At 42.5% G+C, this 18,713-nt stretch overlaps 1 protein-coding gene across 1 annotated transcript; it reads right to left on the reverse strand.

The window, feature by feature from the left end:
* Positions 1 to 8,221: 8,221 nt before the first annotated feature.
* On the reverse strand, positions 8,222 to 18,220 carry efemp2a (EGF-like fibulin extracellular matrix protein 2a). The gene is made up of 11 exons (XM_023421679.2): positions 18,019 to 18,220; positions 14,150 to 14,422; positions 13,493 to 13,541; positions 13,153 to 13,341; positions 12,504 to 12,626; positions 12,239 to 12,355; positions 11,437 to 11,556; positions 11,231 to 11,350; positions 10,962 to 11,088; positions 10,070 to 10,265; positions 8,222 to 9,192 (listed from the first exon to the last, which is right to left on the reverse strand). Exons 2-11 carry the CDS (start codon positions 14,249 to 14,251, stop codon positions 9,031 to 9,033), a joined length of 1,305 nt encoding a protein of 434 aa, XP_023277447.1. The 5' UTR covers positions 14,252 to 14,422; positions 18,019 to 18,220; the 3' UTR covers positions 8,222 to 9,030.
* Positions 18,221 to 18,713: the final 493 nt, after the last annotated feature.

Consider the following 18,713-nt stretch of genomic DNA (forward strand, 5'->3'; position numbering starts at 1 on the left):
ATATAAACCATACAAACACCCACGCACACAGCTCCACCCACACTCCTGCTCCTCACCTCCTGCCTTTATCCATCACTCCCTGCCTCCTTCTCTTGGTTTGGCTTTGTGAGCCAGTAGCCTTGTGCCTTTTCTCTCCGCTTTTCAATATGTAGTTTATTTTTAGCAGCCACGGCACAGAACAGGAGGGCAGAAGTTTTTCACTAGTGCTCTTTGGTTGTGTTCGAGTTCTCTGTCTCCTCAAGGTCCCTCTGGATTATACTTAGACTCACAGGAGAACATGCGGACAATAACTCGGTAAATAGCCTGGATATTTCTTTTGAGGATGGAGCCTGCCACGAGAGGCTTTATTGTACTGTGTGAGACTGGACGTGCGTCTGTGCTCAAGGATAAGATCTGTATCAAAGTACATTTCAGATGCACTTTTTAAAGTAAAACACATGTCACACTAACATTTGAATACAAGAAGTACTTGCAAGTCTTTGTTTCATTTGGAAATTGGTACTAGAAAGTATTTATTTAACATGCAATATTTATATTTCTGTATTTGTACATAGCATTTGTGTTCTTATTATCTAGATATTTGAAACATTATGGCTTTTTTATGGTGGACACAAGCATTTTTCTTCTCCCAGAGTACTGTACTGTAACATACCAGAACAGACACTGACTCTTTCTCCCCACAGTAAGTTGGTGCTGATGCGGGGTTGCCATGGTGACGTGATGTAGATGTGTTACATCATGAGAGACCTCCTAGCAGCAGATCTTTCATTGAGACTCCCTCTGTTTTTCGCTCTGTGTGTCTCGCTCCCCTTGATTAACTCTCATTTTCAGACAAGAGGTCAAGCACAGAAATCAAATCGGGCCAAAGACAAAGACATAATATGTGGATGATTTTGCATTTGCTGTTAGCTTAAGTGTTCATTTTGGTTTGTATCATCCAGACATACAGTATGTTCAAGATGAACACATAGTTCGAGGTGTTGCATAACAAAAGCAGAGAGTGGGTTGATGAGAGTGAGGGAGGAACAGATGTGCTGAATGGGCTTCATATCAGCCAATAACCCACAATTGTACCTTCTTCTTTTCTTCTTTTCTTCCATTTGTCCTCTTTTTCCTTCACTGTCCTTGTGCACCGTGGCTCAAAATACATCTCTACTGACCTGACCTGGGGTTTTGATACCAATCACATGACTACACCCACATAACCATCAGAGTTGTCTTCATTATGTTCTCCCCCTCTGTGTCATCTACTGTCCCGAGCAATTTACTGATTCATTCATTCTGGGCTGATTCATGAATGGATGGGGTCAATTACTTGTCAGCTGTGGCTCGTTCATTTCTTCCCATTGATGCCTGATTTCTATCTGGAGTGCTCCAAAAATACATTAACACACAAACAAGTACGGTGTCAATAAGCTGGAAAACAGGTAACAGGTTACAGATGAGCCTTTTTCCAGGAAAGCAGCTTTTTATTGGATATTCTTATTGTATTGAGTCATTAATAAAACACAAAATTAGAAACACTTATAAAAAGCCAAATGTACTGAATGAATGAATTCAGATGTGCGATTGTTGCCAATATTAGTGGTTTTTTACTGTCTGGAGAGATTTTATCTATTTTGAGAGGTTTTACAGTAATTGGGCAGATATGACGGGTCCAGTGATGAAATATAACTATGTACATTTACTCAACTACTGTACGTAGGTACACTTCCACTACACTGCATTTATTTAACAGCTTAACTTATTATCTACTTTACAGATTAAGATTTTACATGAAATATATGAAAAGAAAGTTTATTTTAATTAACCATTTTAATTAACCATTCAATTAACCAAAAAGGGGAAATTACCTAAATTTCATCCCAAAAAAATGATCTAAAAAATGATGATGAATATAACAGAACTTTGTTTTTTCTTCTGTTTCTCTGCCGTGTTTATCATCATATGATCCACAAGATTTATTATGTGACCCTTGGCGAGTGACCCAAAAAAGTACTTTTACTGTTGATACTTTACCTACATTTTGCTGATAATACATCTGTACTTCATTAAGATTTTAAATGCAGGATTTTACTTGTGACAGAGTATTTTTACATTGGTGTATTGGTACTTTTACTTAAGGAAAAGATATGAAAATCTCTTCCACCAATGGTGGTCCCATGTGGTGGAAACATTCAGACCTTTTCCTTTATTAATGTCAAATGTACTTAATGCACCAAAAATAAAAGTACTCATTATGCAGAATATCCTGCTTCTAAATCATGAGTACTATAACCGGATTATAATTGTTGATGCATTCACGTGTACATCACTGTAATGTTGCAGCTGCTAAAGGCAGAGCACTTTATATACTGCTGGATAGTTGAATCTATCATTTTGAATCAGAAGTTATCCATTATATATTTAAATAATCTGATTCTGCAAAGTAATTGTAACTGAAATAGTCAAATAAATTTAGTAGAAGCAAGAATTGGAAATAGTGGAGTAGAATACCTCTAAACTGTTCTTAACTACGGCACCTGAGTGAATGTTCTTAGTTACATTTCACCGCTGGTTAAGCCACAGTGAGCTGTTCTTCTTTATCTGCCTCAGCAACTAAAAGTCACAGCCCAAATATCTGTTTCACAATCAGTTTGTGTTCTCTGATTCACAAAGTTCCTCTCCAGCTCCTGCTCCCCGGCGTTCACATACCTTTCACTTTCTTCATTTCTGTTATTTTTCTCAGGGCTGAATGTCTTTTCAGCATAGGTCCCTTTTGCCGCCATACACCCACACACCCATAGCAACACGTTGTCGTTTCTTGGTAACCACATTTACGCAATGAGTAAAGAAATTGAAGGTAGAGCAGGCATGGATAAGGTCTAGCTTATAGCCTTATATAAATCTATCCAAGGCCCCTGAAAGAGGAGAGAGGTGTTGGGGTGGGGAGGATGGGGTGGGGGGGGGTCTCAGCATCTGGACCTGAAGTCTCAACAGCCCTCATGTAATTCAGCATCTCAGCTTAAGTTTCCTTTTATGTGAATAACAAAGATAGATAAATATGTTGTTCAAGTGTTTTTTGGGGGCCTCTGTGTTTGTATTTGCTCCTGAATCTGAACGTGGGCTTCAGTCATGCTGCAGTCCATGCTGTATGTGCAGTCATCCTCTCAGTGCAGTCATATTTTTAATTACACTGTTGTTAATCACTGACATGCGACCCATTATCCTGCTCGCTGCGATACCCTGCACTAAATTCCCAGGGTGTTCGTAGGAGATTACACTGACCCGAGGTGATGAACATACCCAGCAATTGAACCTGTAATTGGACCAGACTGATAAGCTAATTATTTCCAGAGCTAACAAGAAACGACTGCTGTTGTATCACAGGGTGACAATTTAGAGAGCATTTCACACGTAAGCTCCTGGATGATATGTGCAGGTCACTTCTGGTCTGACAAATGTTCATACTAAAAAGAAGAAGAAAATCCCACCGGATTTATTTCTAAATAATAGAAAATCCAATCAAAACTCATTGCGTTTGCAAATATATTCAACCTTTATTCAGCTCCGGTTAAGCAGCTCTTGGTAGTTAATTAGATACAACCAGCTGAAACCAGTCGAATGCAACAGTCCTGCAATACGTCCTTACCTCCATGACATTTATACTGTTCAGTTTTTGTTTACACTGATTCAAAGGTTCAACTTTACGATCATTTTATGACAGGGCTGCTGTTGGCAGTGCTGTTGAATCATATTGTGTGATATGCACAGGTGTTTCTATTATTTTGTCCACCCCATTTATATCAGTGAGGGTGTAGGAACCACCTCTGTACATAACGAAGTGCAGCTCAACATCAACACAAACTACATCCACAAATAAAATCTGAAACTATTTATTGGTTATTGGGGCAGTGAATAGAATAAACATCAACCTCACTTCACAAACACAAACATCTGGACACATGTATGTATCTATATTCACATTAGCTGATCTAATCCTCTATCTTTCCAATTATCCCGACAACTGGAAACACTTGGGTTCAAGAGGACCTCATGATCAAAAGATTATTAGTAATCCAAAGAAAAATGATTCACCACCAAATTAGTGATTAGTTACTTTGAAACACAAATTGTATGTAATAATTTGTCTCTAAAAACACCTGAAACAAACCTCAGATGTGTCACTGTTGTTCTTTAAATGGACACTGCTGTGATTGTTTATGTGGTATTGTGTAACTGTCCTGCCCCTCTGATCTCTCTCTCTCTCCATATATCTATATATACTGTATGCAAATTCCCAGAGGAGAGAGCCATTTCCTGCCTAATGCCCTCACTAATTTACACTCCCTGATCACTGGGCCCTCTTTGTATTGTGCAGCCTGTTTTTGATGTCCCACAGATCCCACTGCCCGCTCTTTTCATTAATGAACTAATCTCAGTGTGGTGGTGGGTGCTGGGGGGCTGAGGGGCGTGGGTGGAGGGAAATGACACTCAACCTTGCTCTTTCATTCATAAATATAATACCTGCATTGTGGTGTAGTGGAGGGGGGAGGCATGGAGAGCCTTTTGTAATGCAATAGGAGATCAAAGGGGAACAGACTGCTCCTCTATCATTGCACCATGTCAAACCGAGGGACAGAAGAGGACCGGACAAACCTGGAAAGGTGTCTCTTCTGTCCACCATGTTTGTTCTGTCGCACTGGAGTTGTTGGTGGAGTCTGCCCCGCGTGAGCCTTCGTTTCTCCTCTTCCGGTCCCACGCCATCCCCCACTGCGGCCTACAGGGCACGGCTTGCCCAGATATGAGATCATTCTTGGGCGAAGGTGCCAAAAAATGAGGCCCTGGCGTTCCAGCACTCCCCTCTGCCACCCCAAACACTCCTCCCACTCGTCTGTGTGGGCACTGCCGCTCTCAAACACATGCTCCCCTATGTCAACACCCACACCCTCCGAACACAGACACACCAACCTGAAGACACACAAACACAGAGACACATAAACACGAGCAGAGGCATGCAGATTCTGGGTACAAACACAGGCCTACAGCACAAATGCAAACATTTTAAATGCTTTATCTTATTCTTCCAATTACATTACAAGACTCAGACACATCTACAGACACACGTTTACACATTCTCCTCTGGGCCCGCTGTGCTGATACAGTAGTTGTTTTGCATCTCATTGTAGTCGTTTTGCGTCTCTTTGTGGATGTTTTGTGTCTATTTTTAGAAATTTTGCATCTTTTTGAATCTCTTTGTGGTCGTTTTATGTCTATTTTAGTTGTTTTTCATGTATTTTTAGTCATTTTGCATCTATCTTAAGTCATGTTTTATCTCTTTGTGGTTATTTTGCATGTGTTTGTGGTCGTTTTGTGTCTCTTTGTACTAATTTTATGTCTATTCTTAGTTGTTTTGTATCTATTTTAAGTCATGTTTTATCTCTTTGTGGTCATTTTACATCTCTTTGTACTTATTTTGTGTTTGTTTTGTGTCTTTCTAGCTGTTTAGCAGCTCATTCTGGTTGCTTTGCTTCTATCATAGATAGATAGATAGATAGATAGATAGATAGATTTGCAACATTTCTTTCAGTAATTTTGTGTCACGTTGTGGTCTTTTGTGATTTTTTTTTGTCTCATTTTGGTTGTTTTGTGTCTATTTAAATCAATTTGCTTCTCTTTGTGGTCAATTTGTGTTTCAGTGACATTTTGCAGGTGAAGCAAGGGGACCCCTTGACTGCTTGGCCCCCTGTATCCTGGTAGGCCAGTTCAGTAATCCATCCATGAGTGTCATCCTGTTTCAGTCAGGTTTTCTCTCTGTCTGAATGCCAACAGGAAATGCCAGGGGACCCGTAAACTACTCTCCCCTAATGCGCGCACACACACACACACACACACACACACACACACACACACACACACACACACACACACACCTCCTACCATACTGCACTCTTTAACACTATCACCAGATTCTGTCATCTTTGTTCTCCATCATCACAAGATGCCAAGTTATGTAACAACAAAAATCTATTCTACAACATATTTCAAAGTAGTTGTACGTCGCAGTCGCTGTATTGCACATTATTTGTGAGAGGTAGAAAAAGTTGTCATCACTTTTTCCTCCCACAGGTGCATGAGTTCATGAAAACGGGCGAAAATGTAGGCTCACTATTCGCTTAGGTTATAAAACCAACCTTCTCTCCTCAGGTTGTGGCTATTCCTGGACTGCTGCTGTGAGAGGAGATCTGTGTGGTCTGCTGCCCCCTGGTGGCTGAACGCTGTCTGCTCCAGTTACATAAAACAGCACTGTGTGTGTGAGTCATCACCCCCCACCCCCCCAGTGAGGACAGATGGGAGGTGTGTGTGGTGTGTTTGTGTGTGTTTGTGTGTAGGACTGGGCGGAGCAGACAGCAGTGGACTGTAAAATAAGGGCTTTCCCCTCTCTCTTTTTTCTCCCTCTCTCTCTTTTTCCTTAGTTTTTTTTTTTCTTTTTTGTGTGGGTCAGTAGAATCAGTTAACACACAAGTGAAGTGCTGTGACAGTAAAAATAGAACAGAAGGCTGCAGAGCTTCGTTCCTGTTCAGTTTATACTGCAGCCATTTGCTGCCTTTCCTCCTGATTTAAGGGATGTTAGGAAGTGGATACAAGATCTAATCCCCTTCTTCCTCACACAGAAATCAAACATTTTTAGATCATGTGTGAAGATGGGAGAGATATTTCCTGTCTTTTCTGTATGACTGGAGAGTATTTTAGCATGGATCTTGTTTAGGACAGGACAGAAGTCACGAGGATGTTAGCTGGTGATGTTTAGACAGAAGTGAATATATCTTGTTGAGTGTGTGGGTGCAGGTAAAGAGGGAGGTAGTTCTGGGATATTTGAACACACTGGTGACCCTCCTCTGTGTCGTGGGCCCAGCTCAGTGAATTATTGATAGGGTGCCCACCTGATGACCCCATAGACTTGCCTGCACTCTTACATACGCACGCTTCATATTAAAACCAGGTTCTTTCCTTAAAACTCCTCATACCAGTGTGGCTACTTACTTGTGGCTATTGGTAATACAATGAAACTAGATAAAACACAGTTTAAAGTTGCAATACATCAGAGATTCATGTAGAAACATTTCTTGTACAACTGGTGGCTATTTTAAGACTAGTGGAGCTGGACAAGCAGGGATGATGGCTGCGACTACTGAGTGAGCCGTGTGTCAAGCCAGGCGCCGGCTATTTGCCTGAATAAATATGGTGTAGCACTAAGGGCCAGGACAAACCTTTGTTTGCGTTAAAGTTTTAAAGGCACATTAGAAAAGATTTAAAGGCACATTAGAAAATGGTGTCAGAGCCTGTCAGAGGATTCAGTATGATGGTTTAGTTCAGGACTCAGAGGACAGTCCTGGATGATCGTCTGGAAGAGATCAGGGCAGCAGCTGACATCGGGCAGTTAACCAGACATATATTTGCCAAACCTGCCAGTCAAGTCTTCATCTTTTTAGTCTTTTCTCCTGTTAAAACAAAATATATGGTTTGAAAACACTTCTGATAAAGCATAAATCTCACCTTTGTTTCACTTGTTCAACTACGTTTTCTAGTGCGGCGTCTTCGCGTCATAGTGGAGGGCCAAGTCTCAATGGCCTCACTACTGCCCCCTGAGGCTGAGTGTGGAAAACACACAATGGTACTTGGCAGTTAGAGTGGCTGTTTTTCCCCCAACAACCACAAGGGGCAACTTTGAGCCCATCCTACACTTGACAACAAACTTGAACAAGCGACAAAACTCATACGTACGGAGCAACAACACAGCCCGATACTGCAAGGCCTAATGATGTAACAATAATGCTGGGCTTCAAATAGGAACACTCACCCAACTTTGTCAATAAAGATTATTAGAGCCATAACTAATGACTATTTCCATTATCGATTAATCATTTTGTCTATAAAATGTTCATATTTCAGTTTCCTACAGCCCGAGGTGATGTAGTCAAAAAGCTTTCTGAATGCAATCAACAGTCTAAAATCAAAAGATATTCAGTTACATTAATATATAAAACAGAGGAAAGCAGCAAATCCTCACACCAGAGAAACTGAAAGTAGAAAATGTTAAATCGTTGGCGATCTGTCTGTTTATCGACTGATCGACAAATTGTTTTGGCTAAATAATATTAGAAGTTTCAGAGGGATGGTGCGTCAGAATAAAAAGACCAAAAAGAAAGAAACTGATCAGTTTCACTGTGACGCAGAGATGTAAAGGTATATTGTTTTACTTGGGTTCAAATCTTTGACAAACAAAATAAAAACAAAGTACAACACGATCAGCAACGTGACAATCCGACAAATGGCAGTTACAGAGAGCTCGAACATAGGAATGAACAGTGGAGGGTGAAGGAGGAGAGTGGATGCTGAGGTCTGATCTGAGTGGTTGCTGAATCACGTCTGTCAACAGGAAACAGGGCTGACAAGAATAAAGTGACAAACAGAGTGGAACTGAAAATAAGGATGTAAACTGGTGAAAACAGATTAATCTACTGACGCTGGGCGTGAATCTCTCCACCTGACGGCAGACGGCACAGATTTGTTATCACCCTGAACACGTGTGAAGAGAAGAAATCCCTTTGATACACACTGACCACAGAATGATGCTTTCAGGCAAAATAACATTAAACATGATTCATCCTAGAGAACAGGAAAACCGACAGATTAAACTCAAAGGAACAATTTGACAGGATTAATTATTGTAAGGCTGCTGTTTATCTGTGAGACTTTACTGCTACATGTATTTGTATACTGTACTGTATGTATATTCTTACACGCAGTATGGTGGGCGGACCGATGTGTGGCTTTTCTTTGGACAACTAAGTACAAAACGTTAAGAGTGTAACATCACAGTGATTGGTTGAACTGCATTGACCACTTCTTTTTACAGCTTCTTTTTCCTTTGTTTGCATCCATGTTTCTCCCCAGCTCTTTCTCTCCATCTTTTCTGTTTCCCTCAGGTCCTCTTCTTCTTCTTCTTCTTCTTCTTCTTCTTCTACTTCTTCTTCTTCTTCTTCCTCTTTAAAAGCTGTAAGGCCCGACGTAGATGGAGAGTCTGAGAGCGGAGCTGCCATGGTAGCTCAGCAGAGGGTTAACTGACACCATCTCCAGGTCCAACGTGTACTCTCTGGGCCCCGACACGGCGCGGGCCAGCACCAGCATGGCACTGATATTATTGATTTGCTGGAGAAGAAAAAAAATATATGACTGAGTTAATTTCTACTGCAGAGGGAACTGTTGTCAGTGTGTGGGTGAGTTTTTGAATTTCTATACCAACAATACATGTAAAGCATGTTTGAGCATCCAGAAACGCCCTTCATAAGTAAAATGTATTATTATTAACAATATTGTTTTAGAATAAAGGAGAGTTTACAAGGTATACCTACCCAAAACTGATACGACAGCCCTGCAATAAAGAGGTGTTGATTCAACTATATGATCATTTTGAAGGCAGTGTTGCCAGATTTGACTGAAAACAGGTCAGACACCCAATCACCATACAAGCAGCCCAATTTTCAATGTTCACTTTGGCCATCTTATATTATATAAATTTAACTACACATATTGAATATGAGCTTAAATATCAGTATATTTAAATACATTTTTGTCTACAAAGCTTTTTGGATAATGTTATATGTTATATTGGCTGTACTGATAATTATCAGTGAATTACTTTGATACTGAGGAAAACTTAAAACCCTGCTGAGTCTCAGGTAAGTTCTGGAGGGATTAGGCGGCTGTTTTGTTTCTGATTTTATAAGCAGGTTTATCGGCGTTTATTTGTGATGGACATCAAAGATAACTGTATCCCCAGAAAATGTAAGTCATACTGAATTTAAAATATTTTGCAACTGTTGATAATTGGGCCACACTATTAACTATTCACCAACTTCCTGTTGACAAGTGTTCAATGTTAAAATAAAATGTTTGTCCTGTCCCAATATATCCATGTAACCCAGACTGTCTGATCACAGGTTGTGTTGCAGAGATCAACCGAAACAATAACCAATCAAGTCAGTGCCACATCGTGCTCTTCATCATGCTCTGCTCTGTAACTCACCCTGATGTAGAAGTCTCCGTTTTCATCACCGGAGCGGATGCGGAAAGTGTTGTAAGCCCCCGGAGAGACGCTGGTGGCTTGAATCTGGAAGATGTCGGAGGGGACGGTGCGCTCCGAGGTGATGGTCATGTAGCGGTGGACGATGGAGAAAGGCTGATCTCGACAGGCGGGCTTGCTGACGGGACACACACAGCGGCTGGACGCACACAATGGAAGAAAAAAAAAAAGGTCAGTGATTTGGGTCTCTTTGTGCTCAGTTTGCATCTGTTTAGCTGCAGTTTTGCTTGTTTTTGTGGCGAATCTGTGTCCGTGCCTGCCATCGTTTTGCATCTTTTAGTAGTCATTGTGCAACATTGTTTAAATGACTTTACAATAAGAAATGTTCCACTACAGAGGCTCTGACCCAGGGGCCCTGAGCTCTTTTGGCCCCTTCAGTCCATCCACCACGGTAAGAGCAGAGAAACAGCAACAGTAATTCATAAATCAGCCAGCAGAGGGAGTAATATGACTAAGAGTAAAGATCTCTTAAAATCTAAACAAATATTGAACAGTAGCCATTTTTTCCCTCATGTTTTTCTAAAATGAATTTTATACTAACAAATCTTCAGGGATATGTTAATAGTGACCCACACCTGTTACCAATCCAACACTTGTTCACAACTGTAATAGTTTTCTTATTGCACTGGACCGTGTTCAAAAGAAAAGGTTGCAAAGTTGGACTCATATGTGGAAAAAGTAATTGGGGTAATCTTGCACTTTGCGCCATACTCAATACAGGGACTGATTATATTCTCAGTCGAGGGCCAGCACATATTTGAGTAATTGGGAAAAGGTGTGTGAAAGTGTGTGTTTGTGTATGGGCACACTCAAGCTTTCATGAGGTGTCACTCACTTTTCAGACACCTGGATGTATGGTTCTTGGCATCGGTTGGTGTCCACACACTGGTATCCTCCGTGGATATTCACACACGTCTGAGACTCAGTACACTGATGTTCACCTGTTTCACATTCATTTATATCTGCAGAGGAAAGACAGCTTGTGATGTTTGACCGAACAGAACAAGTGTACAGGAACAGAGTTGCTGTCAAAGAATGAATTAGTATTGACTCACAGAGAGGAAGGTGTTAGTTTTGAGAGGAAATGGGGGCAGGTGTGCTTACCCTGACATAGTCTGGTTCCCAGCAGCTGATATCCTTCAGGGCACACGCAGGAGAACTTGCCTGGCTCATTGACACACTGGTACTGGCATAGGTAACTGGAGTAGCTGCACTCATCAATGTCTGTCAAGTTACAAGTTCGGGTTTTATTAACTGTTCACCATCAAAGACAGATTTACACAGAAGGACAGACAGGGAGGGTCTCTTACCGTTACAAGCAAAGCCATCAGGCCCCAGCTCGTAGCCCTGGTCACAGCGACAGAGGAAGGTGCCATATGTGTTGTAACACCTCTGAGAGCAGGGGGCACCCATGTCACATTCATTCACATCTGAACGGAGGTAATGGAGATTTTATTGTACACTGTAGAGGTAACATTTAAATGTTGTATAAAGTCGTCGTAATTTTTGTGGGACAACAGACTGGAAAGCGAAACACATTCCAAAACCTTTTATAGGTTCTGGATCAAAAACTCAGAAAGAAATCAGAATTAAAGCTCCAAATATATTTAAAGTCCCTGAAAACACATTTCCTCAGTCAGATTATTACTACAAATGAACCGGTCCAACATGAACTATTTTACTGCCAGAGTTGAAACACTTCTGGTTTCACCAAGGGATTTCTATCAATGCTGTTTTTCTCACTGGTTTAAAGTGAGTTGATGTCACACCCTTTACGCCTGCACCAATGAGAATTTATAAATTATAAATCAATATGTAATGACAGTTGTAGGGTTGTTGTTACTGTTGCCAGGCCACTGTCAATCAAATGTGATCAAACCGCAACAAATTAAACAGATTAATTCAGCCATGAATATTTAATGTTACAGATTTTCAGAGGGCTTTCATTTATTCGTCAGGCACATGACCAAGCCTGACGAAGATCTTTGTAAGATAGTACATATAGGAATAAAATATTAAAATGAAATAACTTTCATTATAAAGAGATGATTGAAAGAAAAGAGTGTCCTAAATGATCTTAATACTTCTTCCGTTATTGGTTGCATCACTCACCAATGCAAGAGCGGTTGTTTCCTGCCAGCTGGAAACCAGGTTCACACTGACAAGAGAAAGAACCGGGGACGTTGACACAGCGATGTTGGCAGTATCTGTACCTGCACTCGTCGATGTCTGACACAGAGAAATAAGAGGTTATTTAGCTCAACCATGCAGCTATAACTAACTTCACCACAGGCCTTGCAGTAAAACATTTCTCTGAGTTTCCATATTCAAACCTACTTCGCTACACCAGTGGAAGGACAAATTCACATTATCTCACCAATACACTCTGTGCCAACCTTGCGGTAACCATCCGGACACTGGCAGGTGAAGGCACCCAGGGTGTTGATACACTGCTGGCTGGGCTGGCAGTCATGTTCATCTCGCTCACACTCATCGACATCTGTGTTTGTGGGTGAAGTGAAACAGGGGGCACACATGTCAAAGCTGTAGTTATTGTGAGCAAACACGGCATCATTCAGCCTGACTGACCGATAGACTGTGATTGTTAGAGGGCAGACAGTGGCCGTTCTGCTCCCCTCGTTTGCACCCGACAGCTGAGAGTAACACATCATGTTGAGTCATATTTGCTGTCTCATGCAGACCCTGATGACCGCCTCGCCGTCCTCCGGCACAAGAAGGTTTCTTGGTTCTTAAAACACAGCAGCTGTCCTCGTGTGAAATCTTCCACATTCCTACACTGTCTGTCTGCCCCCCCGTGGACTCATACTAACTCACACCCACACAGATTGCAGCAACACGCTGCCTCCAGTCACAACACCTGCTACGGCCACCTGTCCCTCACAATCTGTGGCCGTCGACAATAAATTTACACAATCACACACACACACACAAACATGCTTAATGATCACTCATCCTGTTGCCACCTGTCCACCCCTAACCCCCAGACCTACAAACCAGACACCCACCCACACAGCTGTCTCCCTGCGGCTCGTAGCCCAGAGGGCAGGGGTTAAAGGGCTCGGTGGGCGTGATTTGGGGCTCTGGAGCTGGGATGACTGACGCAGAGCGAGGGAGGCACAGGTACCCTCCATAGTGGTTGAAACACTTCATTTCCCCTTTGCAGGCATCTGGAATGGTCTCACACTCGTTTATGTCTGACAGGAGAGGCAGAGACAGATATTTAATTACTGAAATCAATCAAAAAGACAGGACAGGCCTTGGAGAAGAAGAAGAAAACCAAAGCTGTTACTGTACAAAATAATTGGGCGTTGAGGTGCAATAACCGCAGGTAAAAGAGAGCTTTACCTTTGCAGTGCTCAGTCTGAGGGTCCCAGTGATACCCATCTGTGCATTCCTACAAAAAGCAGAGAGAAGAGGAGTGTGAGAAAATGGTGGAAAGAAAGATGTGAATAGTCCCTCTGAGAAAAAGTTGCATAATATATTCATAATACATAATAAATTCCCCAGTAGTGGGACATAAAAAAAGAGAGAAACTAGTTTCCTCTGTATTCATGTAGGAGCGCTGGGCCAAAAAGACAAGAAGTCTGCTGCTGTTAAAGGAAGTATGACATTTTAAACTGTTTTCCTCAAGCCAAATGTCACTTCAAAAACAAAGACTGGGAGGCCACAGTTTGGAAAAAGGGTCATTATCATTCTGGGAAGAAAGTATATTGCTGTGAGCAGCATGGAAAGAAAAAGGGAGGCCTAAAGAAACATGGAATTAAAACTAAAATTACCCCCAGTTAGGACTACTATAAAATGTTGGAAGTGGTGGAAAAAGGCTGTGGAATATTAAAGGAGAAGAAGAGGTAATAAAGAGGATTTGAGGACAACATTTCAACACAAAAAAAAGATGTAACATCACCTGACAGGTGTGATATCTAATAAAAGAGAAGATGCAAAGAAAAAGAAAGGAGTAAGAGAGGAGAAGAGGAGGAGGGAGAGAGATTCATCCATCCTTACCGTGTAGGTGTCACTTTCTGTAGGTGGCTGTGAAATAGCACTGCGGAGGAGCACAGACACACATATGCACACGCACAAGTTTGACACACAAACACCCTGCATACTAATGCATTAATTGGTGGGAGACGGGACAGGAACACACGTACAACATGCACACAAACAAACACACTCACGCACACACACACGCACACACACGCTCACACGACTATCAGACAGGTAGCAGTGCCTTGAAGATGAGACTTTGTGATCTACAGAGCAGCCAGGAGGTGGTATCTGTATTTCAGAGAGAGAAAGAGAGGAAGAGAGGTGGAAAAAGACAAAAATAGACTACATTAGAAATCACAAAATGGTTCAATTCAGTCTCAAAACACACGGGCGCTGTAAGCTGTTCCCACAGCTGAAATGGATAAATCAACTCAGTCAATTTTTAAGTAGTCAGTCAAAACACAAACAGTTAGGTTCTTGGCCTTGGTTCACTGTTTGTCAACCAAACAGTTCCCCCTTGATCGCAGCAAGAATAAATGGAATAAATCAGTCTGCCAGGTGAAAACATAAACACTGTGACGTACTCCATCCTTCAGCTGAAAATAACAAAGTCAACATCACAGAAATACTTTCATATTAGCTGCTCACAGAAAGCCCTCTGTGTCTGCAGACTGGCACAACTACAACTCAGTGGAATGATAGTCTCGCTGCAGCGCTGCCTCCACAGGTTGGGTTTACTGTGTATGAGAGCAGCGTCGGTGGGAGCTCATAAATCCTGGCAATTCCCTGAATATTTCACAACAGCATCTCTTGCTCAGTCTCTGTGATAAACCTAACATAACATAAAGTTAATTTGTCTCTGTGAAAGGGAATCTCCTTCTCCGTAGAGTCTGTGTTGTCTCTCTGTAATGTAAGAGGGCATCAGCCTTTGTCAGTGGTGGAACGTCACTAAATACATTTACTCAAGTACAATTTTAGATACTTTAATTGAGTGCTTCCATTTATGGTACTTTAAACAGCTAAAGTTATTAGTTACTCTGATTTTTACAAATAAAACATATGATTCACTTATGAAATATGATGTATTATTATAGATTAAAGGCCCTGCATTCCCACAGAGGTGTTTCCAGTTATGAGGCTGATTAGAGCTGCTCAGTAAAGCTAAGATGGTAGTTACATGAGGTCCTGCAACAAAACTAATAAAAGAAAAAGTAGTATTCAAATCGTAATTTACGCAACCCAAGACCCAACCCAACCCAACCCAAGACTAAAATGTTCTAATCTCTCAGGACCCTGGGATCTGCATAATTTAACAATCAGAAAGAGGACATTAGCCATAAAAAGTACTTTTAATTTGAATAATTTAAGTACATTTTGACTAATGTACTTTTACTAAACAGAATTTTAAAGGCAGGACCGAGTATTTTGACATTGAGGCATTGCTACTTTTCCTTAAAGGTCTGAGTCCTTCCACCACCACTGGTCTTTTCTGCAATGTTCTGTAGAGTGTAGTGTATTTTTGAGGTAGATTTATAGTGTATTATGTATGTGTATTTGCTCTGTGCTCTGAAGGACTTGGCTTTTCTCCCAGCAGAGACACAACCATCCCTCAGTTAATGTTCCTGGAGAGAAGCTATAAGTGTTTCAGCTGACTCTTAGCGTAAACAAATCACTTATTCCAGCTCCCATAGACAAAAAGACCCAGAAAAAAACAGGCCAAGTGAAGGAATTAAAAAAAATATTCTAAGCAAGTGATGTTTGCAAAGTCAGTGAGCTCTAGTTAAACTACATGACAGGAAAGTTGTAATTACTGCCTGTCTACGTGCATAGACACACGCTCTGATATAAACTCCAGAGGCCACATTTACAGGCTCTGCTTATTGTTGTATTTCTCATTGAAACAAATAGAAGTCCGCAGGGTGACGTGGACACCCGCAAATGCCCAGTGGATGACATCACGGGCCATTTGTGACCGTTGTGTGGTGAAAAGCAGCAAAACATGCCTTCACCCTGTAAGCACAGACGGTAACACATACCACTGTGCAATCAGTCTGCCGCAGTACGTGACCTCTCTGAACTGGCCGAGCAGCCACTTACAACCAGTAAGAATGCAACCCAAAACCACCCAAAAACAAACTGACCATCAGTCCAGGGTCCAGTCACTCACTGGCTACTGAGTCTGGGCAGCAGGGATGCATGGGTGTTGCCCTGCTGCCGCTGGAGATCAAGTGGCGGTGGACCTCTGGAATGCCCGTGGCAAGGATGCGGGCGCCAGTTCTCAGCTGGGATGCCCTGCCACGGCAGTGGTTCCCAGAGTATCAGGTTCTGGGAAACCCCCCATGGTTCACAAAAGACAGCTGGTGCCAGATCTCCAGCTACTGCTCCCCCAACCTCTCATCTCTCCTCATTGTGTAGGAGGATGTCAAAGAATGTGGCCGTGGTGCAGAAGTTCACCGTGTGGGTTTGGACGACCGCTGACAGAGACACAGGTTCACTGTTCACAGGTTCACTGTAACACCACCTCGCTAACGCTGCTGCTACCGCACAACACCTGTTGTGTGCTTTATTCACATTACATCATGATACTCATGATAAAATAATTCCAATCGAATATAATTGCCATTTGGAGGTTGTCTTGGCCTCAGTAACAGAAGGCTGACCCATTTTTAAATTCACACAGTCAGCACAGTTTAACAAGCAAAATGTCAGGGGGCTTATAACAGTGACCACATAGAGACCAGGAAAAACACACAGTTAGACCACACACACACACACACACACACACACACACACACACACAGAAGGATGGTCATGTCTTGTAGTGTATACATAGCTAGCTTTGTGTTGCTATGCTCGGTTGTGCGTGGAGCAGCCTGAGAACATGGTGGCCCAGCACACTCCAGCTGTGCTCTGTTACCATTGTGGCAGTGAACCTTTACAATCAGGGAGTCTCCGTCTCACACACGGGCTAACTGCTGCTCTGAGAATCTCCACAGTTAGTGACGGATAGCGGCCGGCAGGAGAAATTCACACACTGTAACTAACAAATCCCAGTGTCCATGCTGCTGTGACTCCCTCTGGAAAGACTGTTAAAGGGCTGGGATGTATCAGTACATGCAGACAATGTAGCATGAGGTGATGGGCTTAGGGGAACTGAGCTCCTTCCTGTTGCCTTTCGTGTCCCACTTGAGTCATTACAAAAGTGGTGGAGCTGTCATGTGTTAGCTATTAGGAGTAACTGTATAAACTGTGATAAAATACACTGTCAAACAGTCAGCATGCAGGCAGCATGCTACACTGCCTGAGATGTCATCCAGGTTTTAAGATTGTTTCTGTGTGTGTTGGATGCTGGCACCTGTTCCTCTTGTTCAACAGAAATGGCTGCTTTTTTTCAGAAAATTCAACTTAGAACTTATTATCTTACTCTAGTTTCCACTGAATGACTAACAAAACTGAGATCGTGACACTGACTTTAAAAGTTGTACAAGAGGGATGAGGTGGAGGAATTTTGCAATATACTGTACAATAATACATGCCGTGTGACTCATTGCCTCTCTTCCTGTCTACCCCCCTATTACAGTCTCAAACACAGAGCCAAGAAGCGAACTACACAGACTGTGTGCCACATTATCTTGACTCTTGTGAGGAGCCAAGTGTAGCTGGGAGAGCAGAGCAGACAGCAGACAGCAGAGCAGACAGCAGAGCAGCGGTGCAACTGTGACGTGTATGGCCTGTACCAGAAAAGTGGGTAAGAGGTACATCTCACCTCCGTTACTTCTCCCTACAACTCTCGCAAACATGATAAGTCGTCCGCCAGTTCACTGTTTGACACAAATCTTGTCTCTCGTTTGATTAAGACATTAAAAGAACACAGGAAAACTCACGGAGGAATCTTTTCCGGTGGCTCTACTGTCTCCCAGTCTCCCTCTGACCAGTGTGTCCTTCTGCTGGCTGCTGTCGTCCCGGCTGAGTTGGCGTACAGAAGTGGTCCCTTAAACTCCTGCCTGTATGACCCTGAGAGAGTGAGTGGGGAGACCGACAGCTGGAGCAGCTGAACACATGCAAAGGGAGGGAGAGAGAGAGAGAGAGAGCGAGCGAGAGCAAGAGACGGAGAGGAGAGAGAGAGTGAGAGAGAGACAGCCCATTCTTACCCCCCCTCTGGCCCCCTGCACTGCCATCCTCCACTCTCCAAACCCCCTCTCCCTGACCCCCCAGGATGCAAATTCCTGGTCTGCGGCCCAAATTCCAAAATTCCAAATCCGTCCAAATCGCAGGCGGAACAACAACTCACAGATTCACACACATATGCCCCCCCATCTTCCTAACCAATGCCCCTCTTACGGGTCCCACAACACACCTGGTTTCATTTAAACTAAACCCTCGCAAAAGCCCCAAGCTCTCCTACCCTTTCCTCCTTCCCTTTTCCCATTTACCCCCCATCTATCTATACTTACCTCCCCCATCTTGTCCTCTTTTTTTTTTTTTTCCATAAAGCGTCTAAAGCCCTTGCTCTCGTCCAATCTGACATGCAGGATATTTATAGCCGGGGAGAGAGAAGTTAATGGAATGTGGACAAAAA

This window comes from Seriola lalandi, unplaced genomic scaffold (assembly GCF_002814215.2).
Source record: "Seriola lalandi dorsalis isolate HSWRI2012SDOR001 ecotype SW California unplaced genomic scaffold, Sedor1 jcf7180002054673, whole genome shotgun sequence".
Taxonomy (NCBI): domain Eukaryota; kingdom Metazoa; phylum Chordata; class Actinopteri; order Carangiformes; family Carangidae; genus Seriola; species Seriola lalandi.

Coding starts and splice junctions, on each gene's coding strand:
- efemp2a (XM_023421679.2), bottom strand. CDS start 14,251: ATGCAGGGTGTTTGTGTGTCAAACTTGTGCGTGTGCATATGTGTGTCT. Junction 13,542..14,149: donor CAGAAAGTGACACCTACACG/GTAAGGATGGAT, acceptor TGCTTTTTGTAG/GAATGCACAGATGGGTATCA. Junction 9,193..10,069: donor ACGGAGACTTCTACATCAGG/GTGAGTTACAGA, acceptor TTTCTTCTCCAG/CAAATCAATAATATCAGTGC.